Source organism: Rhamphochromis longiceps, linkage group LG1, assembly GCF_057381845.1.
Source record: "Rhamphochromis longiceps isolate RC_006_pf linkage group LG1, R_longiceps_female_GT1.1, whole genome shotgun sequence".
In the NCBI taxonomy this organism is placed as follows: Eukaryota; Metazoa; Chordata; class Actinopteri; order Cichliformes; family Cichlidae; genus Rhamphochromis; species Rhamphochromis longiceps.
This window is the reverse complement of record NC_140557.1, coordinates 13960127-13979583: the sequence shown is the minus strand read 5'-3', so window position 1 is coordinate 13979583 and position 19457 is coordinate 13960127. Positions and strand designations below refer to the sequence as shown.

The 19457-nt window shown below is 37.2% G+C and overlaps 1 protein-coding gene across 2 annotated transcripts in view; it reads left to right on the top strand.

The window, feature by feature from the left end:
• The window catches only part of mdga1 (MAM domain containing glycosylphosphatidylinositol anchor 1), a 204209-nt gene that overhangs the window by 119398 nt on the left and 65354 nt on the right, over positions 1–19457 (top strand). For both annotated transcript variants that reach the window (XM_085391380.1, XM_085391300.1), the window contains exons 7-11: positions 7015–7284; positions 10766–11095; positions 12510–12809; positions 18129–18395; positions 18560–18708. In XM_085391380.1, the coding sequence (XP_085247506.1) occupies positions 7015–7284; positions 10766–11095; positions 12510–12809; positions 18129–18395; positions 18560–18708 (1316 nt within the window). The remainder of the gene's footprint in view (positions 1–7014; positions 7285–10765; positions 11096–12509; positions 12810–18128; positions 18396–18559; positions 18709–19457) is intronic.

The window sequence follows — 19457 nt, the reverse complement described above, 5'->3', positions numbered from 1 at the left end:
GTGTAAACATTCTCTCAGAAAATTACATCTGTAGACTCAGATTTCCAAAAATGAATAGAAGTATAAAACTGAAATAAATAAAGTGACAGATGCAGAAACAAAGAAAATGACACAAAGAACAGAGAAATACACAGGGGGCAAAGGGAGGGAGAGGTATAAACAGATGGACACAAAGATGGAAATAGAGAGATTGTAAAAGACAAAAGCAGTCAGCGAGTTGCTTTTTAATCTTCTGTAATATTCGTTTAATGAGCATATTTTGCTTTTCCTCACTGAGCCCCTTGTTTGTCCTTGTGTACCACTCACCGCTTAGATTAGATACATCCAACTAGGTCACACGATTACTGCTGATTCACCGCACTGGGACAAGGGGAATGATTGATTTTTATATTATAATCCTACCCTGGGATTTTAGTACTGGCTTCTGCCCTCTAGTAACCGTCATCAGAGACCAAATCCTCTTCCCTTGCCTCTCATAAAGAAGAACATGGGGGCATACTCTGTAAGCTTGTCATGTTATTTAAAGTGGTAGCGTACAAGGGTTTAGGGGGTAATGGAACATGAACCGGATGTGTGGCATTGAGTAACTTAGATGGTCTTCACCATGAGTGAAAAATACTCTAGTATTAGTAATACACTGCATGTTTAAAAATTGGGAAAACATGCATGAGAGAATATATGTGTCAAAACCCATAAATCAACTAATCTCTTTATAACCTCCTGCTCCCTATTTTAAAAGTTTTAAAGTAATTTTCTCTTCATATCTTCTCATCGTTTTATGTCTATATTAAACAAAAAGAAAGAGGGCAGGCCAATTTGTTTAACCAAGTTCATTCGAAGTGAATAACTTCTGTCATACAAAATTTTTTTAATCTGACCTGAAATATTCTGTAATAGTGGCACCTGCAAGTATGTGTGTGTGTGTTCTTGTGATTTGGCACCATTCAAATAACACTGAATTGAAATGAAATGGAAAAACTGAAACTCTTCTTCTATACACAAAGGGAAAAAAGAAATTGAAAAGTAGAAATTTCTTTCACAAATTGTCAGGTTTGTTAAATAATTTACAGTTAATATAGATCACAGACTTCTGACAAGTTCTTACTGTGTGCCTTTGATTAAGTTAGAAACTCCACTTATTATGTAGCTCCTGGTGTCAATGTAGATTTTTTTTTGAAGATTTTTTCCTCCTGCTACAATGACATAAATGGAACACATTTTATGGGAAAAAAACACACAACAAGAAGCAAGGACACATACACAAAAATTGGGAGAATTTAATTTGTACGTGCAAGTTTATTTAGTGTTTTATTGATTATTATAACACATACCACACTATACCTTCAAGATAATATGGCAGTTGTACAATTGCACGATATATATTATTATTATCAATAGGAGGCTAATCCTACTGCAAGTGAATTCCCCCTTGAAAAGTTGAAGATCAATGGGCAATCTGCAATAATCCTCACTACACTAAAACCTCTCGTAGGACATTTTATTGCACCTATGCAGTCAGTTTTATGTAAGGCTATAATCCATGCCAGGAAAGGGTTATGTGAAAGGGAGAGAGGGAGAGACCAGACATATATTTAAACAGAATTTAAAAAGCAAAATATTGTCTTAAAACTGATGCTTGTGCATCCATTATATTTACTTTTTTAATTGTATTATTTATATAGAAATATAAAAATTTATTGAATGGTATGTCCGGGCTGCATGGTGTACCCCCACGTAAAACATTTCACCATTCAGTTCATAAATTTCTCTGACATTTCTTCATCACCCTCAAATCCACTCTAGTTAGGGGATCACTGTGGGGATATGTACAGCCACACCACAGGCAAGAATCGATTTGCTCTCAAGGCTGCCTTGATCATTTTTTGTGAAGTCATTGGTCGGGGCTTTAAGAGTCTGAGAATTTTCTCTGAATTTGAACCTTAGAGTTAAAAAAATATATAGCTTTAGAAATCCAAGGAATTTTGAATACGGTCTTTTTTGGGGACAGTTTGCATTGCACTTTTTCACACTTTTTTACCCATGAGCAACACAAAAATTGCATTTGGAATATTTTAGGATATTTGCATTTCTATATTGGATTCAGCTGTGTCAGAATATTTTGTCTGTGGCTTACAATTAAATATTTCAAAACGCTTTGTTGAGAAACACTTGACTTCAAAGTGACAACCTCTGCCTTTTTTTGATTGAAAACTGCAGTTGAAATTAAATATTCATTTTCTTCATTTCCTTCTTATATAAATTCAATTTTAATTGTCTTCTTTTTCATCACTCGAGGCTCACGGTAGCTTTGCAACGGTTAAAATAGTTTAAAATTATATTATTTAAACGGATGTCTTTAATTGTCCATCTTTGATGACCATTGTTGTGATCTAATATAATATAAATAAAACTGAGTTGAACTGAATTGAAATTGAATAAACTTTATATTAGCTTTAAATAAACAGCATATTCCAAGACCGAGCCTTCCCTTTGCTTCAGAATATTTTTTCTGTTGTATAGCTGCCAACCCTTCATTTTACAATCACACCCTAAACTTTTACTCATATTACCACCAATGATCAGCAAAAAAGTGTTGATTGCTACTTGATCTCCAAACCCATTGGCCAGCCTGCTATCCCGCCATATTTCTGACTAACTCTGCGATAGTGACAAGCGCTGTTCCTGAGTACAATACACAAACATACAGCTCTTGTCAGCTTACACCTCTCTCCAAACCTTTAAGCTTTTATTTCCAGCCAATTTCCCCCCAATAACCCCTCTGCCTTTACCTTAGAGACAAATTAAATCTCAAACAGGTTACACGGGATGACGGTGAGAGAGAAAGCAAACCATAGGGTTTTTAAAAAAATGCAGGATGGAAGTCTGAGGCCGAGGTATGACAGAGATGCGAAGACGTGAAAAGAGAGAATACTGAAGATACGGAGATGACAAACTGACAGAGAGTTAAAGGAAGAGAGGAAGTCGAAGTGTGTGCATGGAAAAGAGAGGCATTTGTTACCTGGTTGTAAACCACTGTGCTGCACATAAATCCCATTACTTTGGGAAGAGCATTGGCTGATCCCTCCGTTACCGTCACCCACGCATCCCCAGGAAATTGAAGCTATAATTCTCAAATCCTCTGTTCCTCCCCATTGCCTAACTCTCACTTTTCTTCGTCTTCTCAGATTTTCTCTCCATTTTTTTTTCCTGTGGCTTAAATATTTAATTAGTTTGTTTATTTATTTTGCAAATTAATGATAGCTCCCATCAACAGTCTGCAGAAAATGTTGTGAACTGAGATTAAAAAGTGAATAGGCTAGACCTTAAGCAGAAATAACTTTGCAATGTAGATGGATAAATGTTATAATTGTTATACCATCACTGGATTGAATGGCACTGTGATGGACTGATAACCAGTCTATTGTGTACCCCAGCTCTCGGCCCATTAAACCTTGGATAGACTCAGGCCCTTGAATTGAAAAAGAGGTTAAATGGATGGATTGATAGATTGATGGATTTAAGTGATTTTTACACCCAGACAGAATAAATCACCAACAGTCGTCTTTGGATGGGTTCAGTCCTATATATATTCTGGTTGATGTCTTAACTCTTTAAAGGCTGTGGGACATAGGGGTAACAACAGAGCAGGAAGAAACTCTTAACATGTACCTTATAGAGCTACCGTATAGACCCACTGTTTTATTTAAACCCAGTCTCTGGTTTACCTGACTTATGTTTTAACTATGTATGTCCTATCTATTAACCTAACCTACTATGTACAAACCCTACCTGGAGAAACGTGCAGACAGCTCAGACTTAATGATAAAATCAATTAGATCAGCATACAGTAGGGCTTTTCTACATTGCATCTCCAAATAAATTTATTTCACTGTAAATTAATTAAACAAACAGGCACATAACCAAGCGTGAAAGCTTCCATTGAGGTTTGTTCAATGCTTAGAAGGGTTTGCAGGCCCACAGGGGTTTACTTTCCTAGTGCTGTGATTTGATACAATGGGAGTAGACAGTGCTATTTATGTGCTGATTGCAGCTGTTACACCAGTGAAATTTCTTGTCAGCTTCGGAGCCATCACTAGTGAGGTTAGCTAAAGAGATATCCCATTAGTGCGTGTGTGTGTGTGTGTGTGTGTGTGTGTGTACGTATGTGTGCTTGCTTGCACTTTTTTGTTACACATTAGAGTGGAAGAATGTGTGTAGAGCTCTGTGCACATTCTTGTATTAGCAGAAACATGCACCTGTAAACTTGTTTGTTAAAGCTCTGCACCACTTTCATTACGCCGATTGCAATCTGCTAAAAAATAAATAAATAAATAAAAAAATGAGAGAGAGATTAGATGAGAGGATGTAGTGCATAAAGTCTATTAGAATGAATTGCTTCCTGTACCCTATTGGTTGGTCTCTTACTGAGGATTAACAGTCTCAGGTTGATAAAAGCCTAAATTCTTCTACTCCTTGTCCTCCAGAGCCCATTTAAAATTATGGCTGGAGAATTCTTAAATCAATTATGAGTCAATAGACAGATAGGTCGATTATTAAATATATTTATATTGAATAGCTTGAACATAGTTTTTCAGCTTGAGCATATTTTTTCATAGCATACAGTTCTTTTAGTCCCACAAAAATACATGAACGAAAAATAAATCATAAATGATTGTCATAAATGATATGAATACGCACTATACAACAAATTCTGTCATGGCTTTGTCTTGATCAGGACCCACAATTACAATGGTATGTGAGACAAAATACAAAGAAAAGTAACTAGAAAAATATGGGTTAAAGATGATAAAGATGCCTCTTTTAAATGTCCACGTTCATAAGTGAACTCCGACAAAGGACAGCTTGATTTCTACAGATGAATACTTTTCTTTTTTCTTTTTTTTAAGTGGTAGAAGAGTGATACATTGTCAAAGCCCTTTCAGTTTTTCAAGGACCTTTTTGAAGTATTGCTAGTGGTGTTTTTCGCAGATGACAGATTGCACATATTGCTGCTTATAATTAAACCCATACTATTGTGGATTCAGTAAAACCTCTATACCTTAAAAACCTCTAAGCCTCTTTCATCCCTCATCATTCACCAGTGTGCTAATTAGTTATTGCAAAAAATATATATTAAGATCAAACATTGTTTACTTTTAATTTTATGTCTCCATATAGTAAAAAAGTATATAAAAGTCATCAACTTGTTGTATGTTTGTATGTGAAAAACCAGTTAAATCTTTTTTTTTCTTCTTTTTAAGCATTCACTTAGCCAGATAGTTTAAGGGAGAGTTACACAGATGATTTCCAGCCAGAGAGCCGTACTGTAACAACCAAAGATTAGTGATTTGTGACCACTGAGCAGCTCCAGTAAAGAAACTGTGGTTTGACTGCTTCGCCCCAGGCTGTTTTTACTCTAGTTGATGAGGGAGGTGAAAACCTTTCTATTCTAGTGTACCAAAAAGATTTCTGCGGCAACTTGGAGGATTTAAATGGGTGACATTTTGGTCACAAGCTAATTTCTCTCAATGTTAACCTCCTGTCACCCCATCTACACCTTGTGGCAAGATATGCAAAAACCTATTACAAGTTGTTGCAAATACTATTGCAGCCTACTAGAGCCATTTGAGTCTGCTGCTTAGACTGCTTAGGTTTACACTGAACTAGAATATATAATGAAACGTGTTTTGAACGTGAACTGTAAAAGAATCCATATTTGATGCTCCAAATAAGACAGAGACTCCTTTTAAACTAAACAACACAGGAAGCCAAAATTGTTATGTACACAAAATTGACTAAATATCCATTTACTGGTTTTATATAACTCTAAATTCCCAACTTTGACCTGCTTGCAACCGCCTGAATAGCTGAATTTAAAAAATATATGTTTATTGCAACTGATTTGAAAATATCAAATAAATATGAAACAAAATAAATGAAAAAGTGGTATAGGATATGCCATTTAAACTTTGCCTTAATGTTTCCATTTGATATTTGTGCAGACAGCATTCTAAATAGCATGTGGAAACCACAACGTGCGTTACACGGTTTTCACTGTTGCTTTGGATGTACGTCTCCAAACATCATTGTAGGTGGTTAATATCACATTTTTCATATTGTCCCCTCTTCAACTTTGGCCCCAGCTTTTACTCTGTTGTCTTTTACTCTTTTACACTTAGTTTTTCCCCGTCGTGTAGTATGTGTCCCTATCCTCACTCCTCTGCCACTTTTTTTCCCCTTTGGAACATGCTAGGGTCCAATTGATTTCTTTCTGTGCCAACAGCATTTTTCAGCCTCTTTTGCAGTAGCATTACGGGTCATCTTGTACTTTTCTGTTAGGTCAGTCATAGGAAATGGAGGCAGTGACTAGGCGATGATATGAGAGCAGAACAGGGACCTGAATTACCTTTGGTACACTGATTAGTTTGTACGGAGAAAAGCTATATACTCAAAGACTCATGCTAAGACCCAGACAGCAAACAGACACTGAGATACAGGAACTGTAATGTTTTAATGTGGTGATTATCTTGCTATTTTTAAGTCTGGTGTTGGTAATGTTTTATGCCATTTCATGTATCACGTCTATTCTTTTTATGTCTTTCACTATTTTATTATTCTTTAACTCAGCTATTGGTTGCACTTTATGACCTTGCACTGTCTCTTTTATTGTACTGCTCCATCTTGTTTTGAGTGCTTTTACATTTTGCAATTTTTTCCCATCACTTGGGCTCTGTGAAACAGAGTTACATTGCAGTGTATTTTAATATGGCTGAAAAGACCAAATAAAGTGAACTTGAACTCGAATGTGAGCTTGAAACAAGCACATATTTATACGTACTTTCTATTACAATTGCAGGCAAAAGAAACTTTTAAAGACAGTAAAGTCATACCTTAAAAATGCTCATAATAGAAATGTTCACAACTTAATTTTTTCGCTGAAAAAACATGTATCGTTCCCATTTAAACTACTTTTGTTTGTCTGTTCGTTTCTTTCCGTGTGTCTGTGCCCCACAGGTCCACCAATGATCCGACTGTCAGTGAATGATACAGTGGTGGTGGATCCTGGCCAGGATGTGCGCATAACCTGTGAGGTCACAGCAGGTTTCCCTCTCCCCATTGTGACGTGGTCACGTTACCCTGGCCCTCTTCCCCTCAGTGCTCAAGTTCGAGGAGAATCACTGATTTTGAGAGCTGTCACACCAGCGGATGCAGGCTTCTACAACTGCACGGCAGTCAACAATGTGGGTAACCCTGCACGCAAGAACGTCAACCTCGTTGTGAGAAGTAAGTAATGTTTGTATGTATTTGCACCTGTGAAAAGGGGTGATGCTTTTGCAAAAAAAATAAAATAAAATCTAGATTTGTGTTTTTTACAACCTTGGTATAAACTAGCTCCAGTTGCACAATTGCAAAAGATTGATTTTCAATTGGAATTGCTGTTTAAAAGATTCTGGATATACTTTCAGAATTAGTCTGAATGTGTCAATGAGACTTTTGGTGTTTTTTAAATATTGTCCAGTCCTCATGTATTTATTATTATTACTTAAAAAAAACATATAGCAATGTGACATTCCCATGTGATAATACTGCATATGGTTGGCAGGAATTGTTAAATCTTTGCATAATTTAGGCTTCTCATTCACTGATTTTACAACTAAAAATCATGTTGCATTTAATTCTTTGGCTAGCCAGGGGGTAGTTAAAATAGTTGACAAAGGCACAGTCAGGATCCTTTTCTCATTGAGAAGTCTCGTACAACTGATAATTGCTTTATGCAAAGTGTCTGTATAGTCCTCGTTAGCTTCATTCGTTGACATTTGTGAGTCTGCGCGTGCATGCGAGTGTGTGGAGCTAGCTGCTGATCCGTCATTAACGAAGCTGATGTGAATCTTGTCAGAATGGGCGGGTTAGAATACAGAATACTTCCATTCTCTCTCCCCTCTGGCTATTTTTAGCCCCTTTAATCATCTTTATTCACTGCAATTAGTTAGACTGGAGTGGAAGCAATTAGCAACAGTCTCTTCTGTTAGTTAGCACTGTGGAGAGCGTATGTTAGATGGGCTTCTCCTGTTAGCTTAATGGGCCTGAACACACTGTCACACCAGCGCAGGTGGCAAGATGCTGAAAGAGACACACATTCACAGTCAGTGAGTTCATAAAGGAAAAAAGTCTGCAGGCAGGTAGGTAGACAAGTGCATCCAAATATTTAAGGAGTATACATGCACACACGCACTCACATTAATCAGGTAAAGTCGCAAGTTCATGTTAGCCATATGGTCACTGCTTCATATCCGTGGCTCCACCCAAGTATCTTGTTAACAAGCTCAAAGGAGTTTAAATCAAGCTCTCCTCTCCTCCTTACCCCCTGTCTCTCCCCTTCGTGGGGAAACAGAGAGCTATTTTGTATTCAACATGGAAATCTGTTGGGGAAACGGAGCCTTTGAAACTGAAAATTAAATGTGACAGTGTGAGAGTTACTCTTTGTCCTTGATTTTGTTTCCCCCCTCCTCCTTACCCCCCTGTTATTTTATTCTGTATTTGGCTCCTTTTGTCTTGGCTTCCTTCACAATTTGATTCTTCCTCTCTCACTCGCTTTCTTTCTTCTCTAATTTCCTCTTTCCTTTGGTACAAGGCGACCTCTTCATTTTTTTCTTTTTTTGTTTTGTTAGTGGTGTTGGGGGTGGGGGTATTAACCATGCTTCTTCTCCTGCATTCTTCTGTTTAGTTTCTTTTTATTGAGTAGTATCAGTTCCTTCTTTTTGATCTCACGAATGTGTTTTTCTTCTGTTTGTTTTTTTAATTTTAATTTGTACACTTTACTATTCTGTACTGGAATGGAATACAACCGTTCAAATAATTTGCCTTTCCTATGAAATTTTTGACTTTTGGAAAATCTGAACAACCAAATACCGTATTTCCCGGACTACAAAGCGCACCTGAATATTAGCCGCACAAGCTAAAATCAGGGGAAAATCCTGTTTTGTACATACATTAGCCGCACCTGACTAAAAGCCGCAGGTGTTTCAATGTTGACTTATCATATGTAAGAGAATATGCACAAAGGGAATTGTCAGGAAAGAGATGGCTGTTTGGAGACACACCCCTTTTATTAATATTTTGAAAAACAAGTTCTGGGTACATATTTGCACAACTTTTTAGGTATATGTAAAAGTAGCGGTAATTACAAGTACGAAACATGTACTGTGCTTCATAAATGAGTAACAAATGTAGTACATAACAATAACCTACAGCACACCAGAAAAATAGATTCGGACTACCTTTTAGGCTCAAGAAAAGTCAGTCATTCACCACCATCTTCCTGCGCACTAAAACCACCAAAGTCCTCTTCTCCAATGTCGGATACAAACAGGCTCAGGGTGGCTTCGTCATCCACTCTCAGCTTCTTTCCTTCGTTGTCACTTTCAAAACCAAACAAATCCTCGTTGACAGTGTCAGAGTCGAACACCCTCAGAAGGGCCGTGGCGGTGTCCTCCTCTCCATCATGCAGCAGTCCAGCCCTTCGAAATCCGTTGGTGATCGTGGATGTTTTCACACTTTTCCACGCTGTCAGATTCCACCGGTGGAGTTGAGCATGACTTGCTTTTCGCAATTTCATTGCCGCTCGTCATCCACGCCTCCGGCTGAACATGTAGCGCTACTTTGAAGTTCGTTTTTCGCGCTACTTGTACGGCACTATGTTGCCTGGCGGATGGACATGTGACCAACATACCACTCTTGAACCCCGATACTGTGTGTCTGATCACATGCCCTTCCGCCAGGCAACGTAGTGCCGTACAACAGCGGAACAAACAAAACAAATCGTCTTACGATATCACAAAAATCATGGATAATCCATAGAAAAGCCGCGCCTGACTAAAAGCCGCAGGGTTCAAAGTTTGTGCAAAAAGTAGCGGCTTATAGCCCGACAATTACGGTACTTGGTTCCTTTGTAAAGTGTGTCAATGAATAAAGGGGATGCAAAAAATGTTCACATACATGTCAAGAAGCATTTGCTATCTAAAAATAGTTTTATATATCAAATCAAAACTCTCAGTTGAAAAAGAACAATAAATGAAAGTGGTATTTGTTGTTCTCCGGTCAGGGTGTGCGAGATGAAGATTAAGGCTTTTACATTAATTATAACTCTGCTTTGGTCATCTTCAACTTCCAGGTTAATTTCAGCTTAAACCAATTTTCCCACTCTCGTGACTTACAGTTGGTATGATTCTCCTGACAGTACACAGAATTGCAAAGACAGACATGTTAGGTCAACTTGTAAGATTAGAAAAGCACTACATAAATGTGATTACTTTTTACATCTCTTAATGATTTCGTTGAACAAATGATTGCATGAGCTAATTTTTTCATCTGGTTATGTTGAGGTATGCCCACTGTATCTCTGGGCACTCTCTCTACAGTGTCTCCTTGATTAAATGTGCTAAAAATTAATGTATGTCCTTGGGTTGTGCTTTTCTGTTTTCCTAGGGACTATATATATAGTTTAACTACAGAAAACTCTAAATTAAGTAAAGACCAAGTGGAAATTAAAAGATAAATAAGAGCATTTAGCAACTGTAGTAGTGGGAAAAAAAGACAGACCTTGCCAGTGATACCTAGTCATGCTTATCCCTTTTATTAATTTTTTTTGCATTATTATTTTAATTTTGTATTTTTTTTAGTACATTTTGTACCAAATGCATTTATATTGTAACAAATATTAAAAAAATTTCTTCTTTCTTTTTTCCCTCTCTACCACCACAAAAAGCAATGAGCAACCTCACCTTCCAAATTACACCAGACTCTAACAAGGACAGTGAAACCATTCAAATGGGTCGTGACCTTAAGCTCTCATGCCATGTTGATGCCACCCCCCAGGACAAGGTCAACTATACCTGGTACAAGAACGGGGCACCAGTCTTCAACTCAGATAGTTTGATTTTACTGCGCAGTGACCCAGACATGGCACCTGGCACCAGCAGTCTGGAGATTGTGGACATGAAATTCAGAGACTTGGCCACCTACAGCTGCATGGCCAGCTTTTCAGGCAGCACAGTGCGAGAGCTTCGTGTTGATGTCAACATTTCTCAAAACAGCGGTAAGAGTTTCCCCTTTTTCCTTGTTATTCTTTGTACATGTATATGTATAATGATGGCTCAATAAATATTTGTCTATTAAGGCCACGAGCACATGCAGATTCAAATGGGTTACGGTTAGCTGTAAATCGCCCATGCATTTAATTAAGCTCTTGATCGTCATTAATAAATATGTATGGTGGCAACCACTTAATAGAGGTTAGGCAGTTGCTGTTTGTGGAATAAACAAACTTCTAAAACAAACATGTTTGAGTTGACTGATAAACTAATTGAACAAATGTTCAGGTACACAATGCTGCTTAACCTAAGCAGTACATTTAGTATGTAAAAAAAACAAACAGTTTTTCCTAAATCTAAAGGGGTGTAATTTTTCATGAATTATATGAATCTTAACACTATCTCATGCCAATGATTAAATATTCTAGCAATCTGTGTTTTTACATCATGTGACATGTTAAAACATAATAGCTTAGTGGTTTACCCATTCACCTAACAACTGAAAGATCCTAGGTGTGATTCCAGGAAATCCATTTGTGGTTGCACCAAGAAGGGCATCTCAAAATTACAAATTAAATATGCAGAGCTACCCGCTGTGCTGCAACCCCTTGTGAATAATGGAACAACTGAAAGTTAGCGTCTTCATTCAGACAGTTTTTATCCCATTTCTTCCCTCTCTACCTCTGCCTTGCACTGCTTGTTGCTTTGATGGTTCAGTTGTGTGTGTTCATGTATTCTTTCTTGTGTGTTTTAAATCATAATATATACTTAATCCTAGTAATAATATTTTTAATGTTCCCACATGTCATTAAAACTGTGCGATTGTCTAATAAAATCAGCTCTTTAAATGTCAGTGCCTGTCATACAATTTTATTGTCCATCTGTCTCTGTTTCCCTAGTTTTTGCCAGTTTATCCATTAGCACTATCTGATATTTTAAATCATGTTTGCCCTCGGACTTCTTGTTAATTAATCTGAAATTTATTTTTGATCCAGAAAAAAAGTGCCAGTTTCTCGTTAGCTTGGCAACAAGGACAAGGATTACTTTATTAACCTTAGAGCCCAAGGTTATGTATTCGTGCTTACACTTTTCTAATGTTACTGACTACGTTGGAGGATATTTTAAAGTGGAAACTCTAACAATAGCCAAGGGTTTAAGGAACTGTTATTCTTTAAAAAAAAAAAAAAAAATAATAATAATAATAATAATAATAATAATAATAATAATAATAATAATATATATATATATATATATATATATATATATATATATATATATATATATATATATATATATATATATAGTACTGTTATAGCAATTTCTAAACAAGAATTATTATCTGATCAGATTATATGGAAATGACAAAAATTAAATTCACACTTTGTCTTACTTGCATTTTTTGTCTTTGCTTTCTCCCAGTCTCTCCTCCAGTGCTGACTGTTCCACCCGGACGTCAGGCTGTAAGTGTGCGAGAGGGAGGTAATGCCGAACTGGTGTGCTTAGTCGTAGATGGCAAACCACGTCCTCCTATACTGTGGTCACGGACAGAAAAGGACTTGCTAATGCCCTCGGGGAAGCCCACAGTGGAGACGCCTGATGGTCGCTTGAGGCTAAAGAACGTTAGCCGGGACATGATGGGGGCATACAGGTGCCAGACTGCTCCATACAATGGGCTTAACATTAAACGCAGAGAGGCACAGGTTCAACTCAATGTGCAGTGTAAGTATGGATCAGCGTACTTTCAGTTCAACATCCAAAATCCTTTGGCTTAAGCTGAATACAGGTCTCTCAGATTAAGAATATATCCTGGTGTCAGTAAGTCTAGGTTAGTGTAAACTCTTTTCAAATACTTTTTTGGGTGCAGCTTGTGTACTATTAGGAAAATGCACGATAATACATGATAACACCAGCAAAAAAATTAATGATTCTGAAGGCGTCACAGAAGCTAGGAAGGAAACTGGCTGTTTAACTTCAGAGTGCAAGGTGCCTAACCTATTGCATCTCACACATTTTACATTTTCTGCAATTAATCGATCAAAGTTTTCAGTTACAATCAAGGAAATAATTTCATAATCCATTTCTAAATTTATAAATTTGCTTACTTACAAAGAATTGAACAGTCTTTAACTTTTAGTAGAAGGTTGAATTGAATGGAAAGAGACAGAGTATTATTCTATGCTTGACTGTGGGGATGGTCTTATTTGGGTCATATTCAGCATTTGGTTTCCTACCGCCAATGCGGCAATTTGATATTAAAGAGCTTGATTTTGTTGTCATCTGACCGCAACCTTCTCCTGTTAGTTAGATGTTCACTAGCAAACTTGAGCAGGGGGCTACTACAGGATTGAAATCCTTTGGATCATTGACAAGCTCCTTCTGTGTATATATTTCTTGGGTTTCTGAATAATCACACCAGTAGTTGTCATCCTCCCACCAAGGTTCTTGCTGATGTTTTTGTAGCTCATTCCAACTTTGTCAGGCTCTACAATCTTGTTCTTTGACAGCTTTTTGGTCTTGTCCATTGTGGTGGAGAGGTTGGAACGGAAGAAATGAATTAACTGGACAGGTGCACGCTAATTTCTGGACTTTAGGTTAATATTGTCTCTCTGTCCATTAAAATGAACATACGGCAAAAATGAATGACCTTTTATTTCTTTGTAAGTGGGCTAACTCAAAATTTTAGCAGAGGATCAAAGTATTGTGATCCCTTATAGGGGAGCATGTAGCGACTAAAGAGGGGAGAAAAACATGCTTACTAATGGGCAGCGAGTGGAAACACGTAGAGAAAAAATCATTTTGACAACTTTCCAACAGAGACCTGTTTCTGTAAATTAAAGAACATATCCTGGTTTTTTTTTTTTTTATTATTTTACTTTTCCATTAAATTTAAATAATCACTTTTCTTTCTCTCACCCTCAGTGAAGTCATAACAGTTATACTTCACTAACAACTATGGACCCTATCAGCAGATAAGAAATTGTAAAAGGTGGAACAGAAAGCAAATGAGGACATACCTCTATTGCTCAGAGGCAGCTTTCACTAAACCTACTGCTTTCCCTTTGTGAACATTCGACTGAGGTCTGTCATTATAAAACTCCCAGAGGATCTACTTTGAGAGAGGAGAGGATGTGTCTTAGTAACGTAACGCATCATTTTGATACCTTTTTCCTTCCCATGAGGTTATCTTCTTTTACTTACTTTTACCATCCTGGAACTTTGACAGCCCTTATCAGTGCTAAGTCATGGAATGTGTGAGTACTACACATCAGCCTGCATATGTGTAAAACTGAGCAAGCCTTTTGCAAAACTTTCAGCCCTTTAAAAGAATATCTCTTCTTCCTTCAACTACTTGAATAAAAACATAACTTTTATTTCTCATTTATGTTAATGTTGTAAGAGTTAGACACTGTGGAATTGTAGATATAGTATATATAGCTTCTATATAAATATAGGTATATTAGGTATATACTAAAGAAACTGAGTATATTTTTAACCAGTTGACTTAGACAGTTGTTTTAAGTTGATACATAGATAATTTTTTTGCATGGTAGTCAATCTGTGAAGTCAGTTTTGAGGTAAACAGTCATTGATAAATTGTATATGTATTTTTTTGTTGTCAAGGAACATTGAAACATTGTAACACTGAAAGTAAATTGTTTATTTCCATGGCTTCATTCATAGATTTAAAAAAAAAACTCTCACTGTTCATTCTGCCAAAAAAGTCAAAGGCTTTTTCTTTTATCTCTCCTAAAAACTGTATATTTATCAGGAAGTAAAGGACCAATTTCCCACCTATTTACTGACCTACCTGATAAATACAAGCCCAAATTAGAGCCCTCTCCTCTCCTCCCCTCTTCTCTGCAAGGCGGATTTACAGGGCTTACTAATGCAGGCAGGGTGCAAGGGCGACACTCTGTGAGCTCTGTTGTCTGCACTGGCCAACTCTGATTAATGGACCAGGTGGCCACCGCACTATGGACAGCGAAAGAAACGGAGCAACGAGACAGCTACATGAGCAGGAATAGGAGTGAGCATAACGGGGTTAAGAGAGAGCTTGAAACAGGAAAGCATGGATGGTGATGGGGGGAAGGGGGAAGAGAGGATGAGAAGGTGCTAACAAAGCGAGGGACTGGTTGGCAAATAGAGAAACAAGAACATATTTCAGTGCAGCCAATCAAATTGTGGAAAATAAATTTCCCACTTTTATTCAGCTGCGCCTTTGTCCCCTGACTTAATTTGTTTATTTTATCACGTTTCTTTGCTTTATTCTGTTTACCACTGTTGATTGATGTGAGGGAAGGATGGCATCATTTTTTAAGGCCGATGTAATTAAGTGGATAGGCAGATGCTCGCCACTGTTTCCACTCTTGCCTCTCCCACTCCCACTTTTGCCTTGTATCACTTCTATACTTGCCCAGTGTTCCTTTTTTCCCTCCTGGAGAGGTGGCTGTTCTTCCTCATTGCCATTCTCATCATCATCAATCAGTTAACTGCTGGCCATGAGAGAAGACCTCTCTCTGTCTTGTCATTCTCTTTCTGCATCCTGCATTCTCTCATTCACTCCCCACCTCCCATACTCAATCACTGACTTCTCTCACTTTCACACTGCACGTTCCCTATCATTTGTCTTCCTCTTTGTCTTCTTCTTTAAGAGCGATCCTTTCTTCTCTCATCCCTCCTTACCCCTCATGCATGCTACCTTCCTCTCTCAGTCTCATGTAAATAGATTTTCTCTTTGTGCACTGTAAATGTTTGGCTTGGTCAGTGTTGCATTCCCGGATGAATTCATTTCGCATTCAATAAGATGGATAGCGATGGTGTGTTTACATGGATTATAGTCTTTTGACTATGAAACATTGCAACAGTGTGCTATGAGTCCTGAATGAGAAGCAAATAAATGCAAAAGCAATGCTCTGGAGAATTTTGGGGGGAAAAAGTTTAATCAGAAAGTAAAATAACCACAAAAAGTGGAATCTACTTGAGCAGTTGTTGAAATGAATATATTAGATGAGAAAGGGAACTGTGCTAGCTTAATGATTTCTAAATTGATTACATACCAACGTATAACTCACCTCTGTTTTCCTCCTTGCTTCTATTGCCATTCCTCCACGTTTTGCCTTTTTTCTTTATCCTTCTTATCTATTTCCAAAGTCAGCAATCAGTATGCATATGTGCTGTAAGTGGGAGCAGGGTGTGTGACCATACACTAATCAATCCACTAGGATTACAGTATGACCTTTGACCACTTACACATCCCTCGGCGTCGCACATCATCACATAGCTGTGGGTGTAGGGAGTAGCTAAACATTAGTTTTGAGAGATCAGAGAGGCAGTAATTGTAACAGAGTACACAACACCCAGTTAGCATTTGTGGGAAGAACTTTGGATACATGCTGGGAATCTAGACTATAAGCCAAAAGACAACCTAGTGGCTGAGACGTTAAATGGTTTGGTGGTTTGCGATCTTTTTAGCATTCAGGTGCTTACTCACATTTCTTTGACTGGAGTGCTGGCATAGAATGGTAAACTGATTTCAAACAAGAATTTGGTTTGGCTGTGTATACCCGTCCGTAGCAAAATAAACAACAGCAACAAGAAAAAAAAATATTATTGAAAGTTTTAGTCATAGTGAATTTAAATGTATCTTCTTCAGTTCTTTAGCTTTCAAGAATATGTATTAAATGGATAATGTGTTCAGGCAGGTTATAGCTCTCAGCTTATCTATTCTGGTTTCTGATGTGTAAAATGCAGAAGCTGCTGAATCCTTAAACTTAAATTACGTTAGTCTTTAAAAAGGTGTAACATCTGTGTGTAAATAAAACATTACTTGTCTAGCATCTTTCTTTCAATTGAGTGCAACTCAGCGTAATCAATTAGTAATAGACATATATTATTAATTTAATTAGTAACACTATTAACATTGACTTTATAAGACAGAAAAAGAAGAGAGTTTTTAACCATTATTTTTAATCTCTATACTGTAGAGGCAGGTTTAGGTTTCTGTTTAATCATATCAACACCTCCATTGTCAGCCAACCGGAGATTTTGATATTGTATAAAGCACAATAACAGGATCTCTGTTTCTCTTTCCCTCCCTGCTCCTTGCTTTACATTATCTTACCGTCTTTTTCTTCCCTCCATACTGCAGCTCATTCTGTCTGTCTAAATTACAGGCATAACATAGATTAGACTATAATTACACATCTGTGTCTGATAAACTTGATTCATAAGGGGCGCTAGTCATGCTGTATCACCTCTGGGCCTTAACACCAGATCTCATCAACGTTAGTACTGCAGTACCACCATTAGCATCTTGTCTATTATCTACATGATTAGCCAGGGGTGAACTAGCTGGCTGGTGATTTGTGGCACAGTAATTTGGCTGTGTTGTGTCTTGGCTGACCCCAGGGCAGCAGTGGCTGGTCAATCATTAACCACAAAGGCACACATCACTGTTGACAGGTTAATTACAACTGGTTAGGATAGGTTAGAAGCAGGGATAAGAGTGTGGCTCGAAACGCCTGATCCCTTGTGGCAATAACAGTTGTTTTGTGTTGGATGATTTGTAACAACACATTTTTTATAATGGTTTAAGAAAATCCACTTTGCAAAGAACATAAAGAAGTGAGACATGGATGACACTGTCTTTGCAGTCCATTTGGTACTACATGTCTAAGACGAGTTTCTGAGATTAAAATGTGGGTTTTTTTGGAAATGTCTGTTTCAGTTTATCTTCATTCCCTTATGATGAAAACAATTTTTAACATTAGAAACCAGCTAGACCAAACTAATTTTCAAATGTTTATCTGCATTCATATTCACAAATTAAGTTACTGCACAGTTACTGAATATAAGTAAGAGAGAATAAAATAAGGATTCAGCTCTACAATAAAGTACTTGTGCAAAAACCTAATAATGAGTATTAGACTTGCAATAACAGTGGCAAGGCTGTTTAAAAAATGCTACTGCTGCACTTGCATAAAAACAGAGTATAATATTCACTTTATTATTAAAACACAAGTGTTTATTTTTCTGCAGACCCTCCCATTCTGGACCCAGTCTTTCAAGATGTCCGTTCCAGGAACTATCAAATGGTAACCCTGAGATGTACAATCCTACGATCAAACCCTCCTCGCCTAACAGACATCCGCTGGTTCCGTAATGGTGACTTCATCCGTATGCCAATGCCAGACCTGAAGGAGACACCGGAGCTGAAGTTCAAACTGGAACCCACCAACAATGGCTCTTACGAGTGCCGAGTGAGCAATACTGAGGGAACATCAGCATGCACATTTAATGTCTCTGGTGAGTGTGCCATTAATGGAAAAAAAGTCGTAATCCTCTTATTATCAGTTTTATATTCCTGTACTCATTCACCCTTACCTGCATATAAAGATTTATTTTTCCTTCTGTGTCATTCAGTAATTTTTATAAAACATTGTTGCTCTATATCGCTCTCTGTCATACAGCACAACCATACAATGCTGAGTTTTACTTTGATACACCCAACCCTGTCCGGATTCTGAAAGGAAACAACTATTCCTACAATTTGCAGTGGACACAAAAAGAACCTGATGCCACAGATCGCATCATAGGATACTGGATTAATGTTCGAAAGGTAAAGTTCCCCCATATTTAATCCATCTATATATATATATATATATATATATATATATATATATATATATATATATATATATATATACATACATATATATATATATATATATATACACATACATATATACACACACACACATATATACATATACATATATACACACACACACATATATACATATATATATATATATATATATATATATATATATATATATATATATATATATATATATATATATATATATATATATATATATATATATATATAAAAACACCCAGCACGCCCCTGCGGGCGGTTTATCCTTCAAGCTCGGGTCCTCTACCAGAGGCCTGGGAACTTGAGGGTCCTGCGCAGTATCTTAGCGCAGTACATATATATATACATATATATATGTATATATATATGTATATGTGTGTACTGTATGCCTATTTGCATGCCTCATTACACACATATCCTGCGTGTAGTATCTTATAGTATCATTCGTGAGATCTTGACAAGAGGCAAGTGCAGTGGATTGACAAACACCAACTCACTGACTTTGTTTATCAAGCACTCATGATACTGATTTGATTGGTCTAACTTTATCCAAGGCAAACTTTGGTCACCTGCCTTTGTAAAAATCACCTCTAAAGCTGACAGCTTGTATAGATAAAAAGCATACACACAGGACTGTAAGCAGGAAAGTTTACATTCTAAGTAAACATGGGGCTTTATGAGCTTGGGAAGTGTCAGAGTGTCAGACA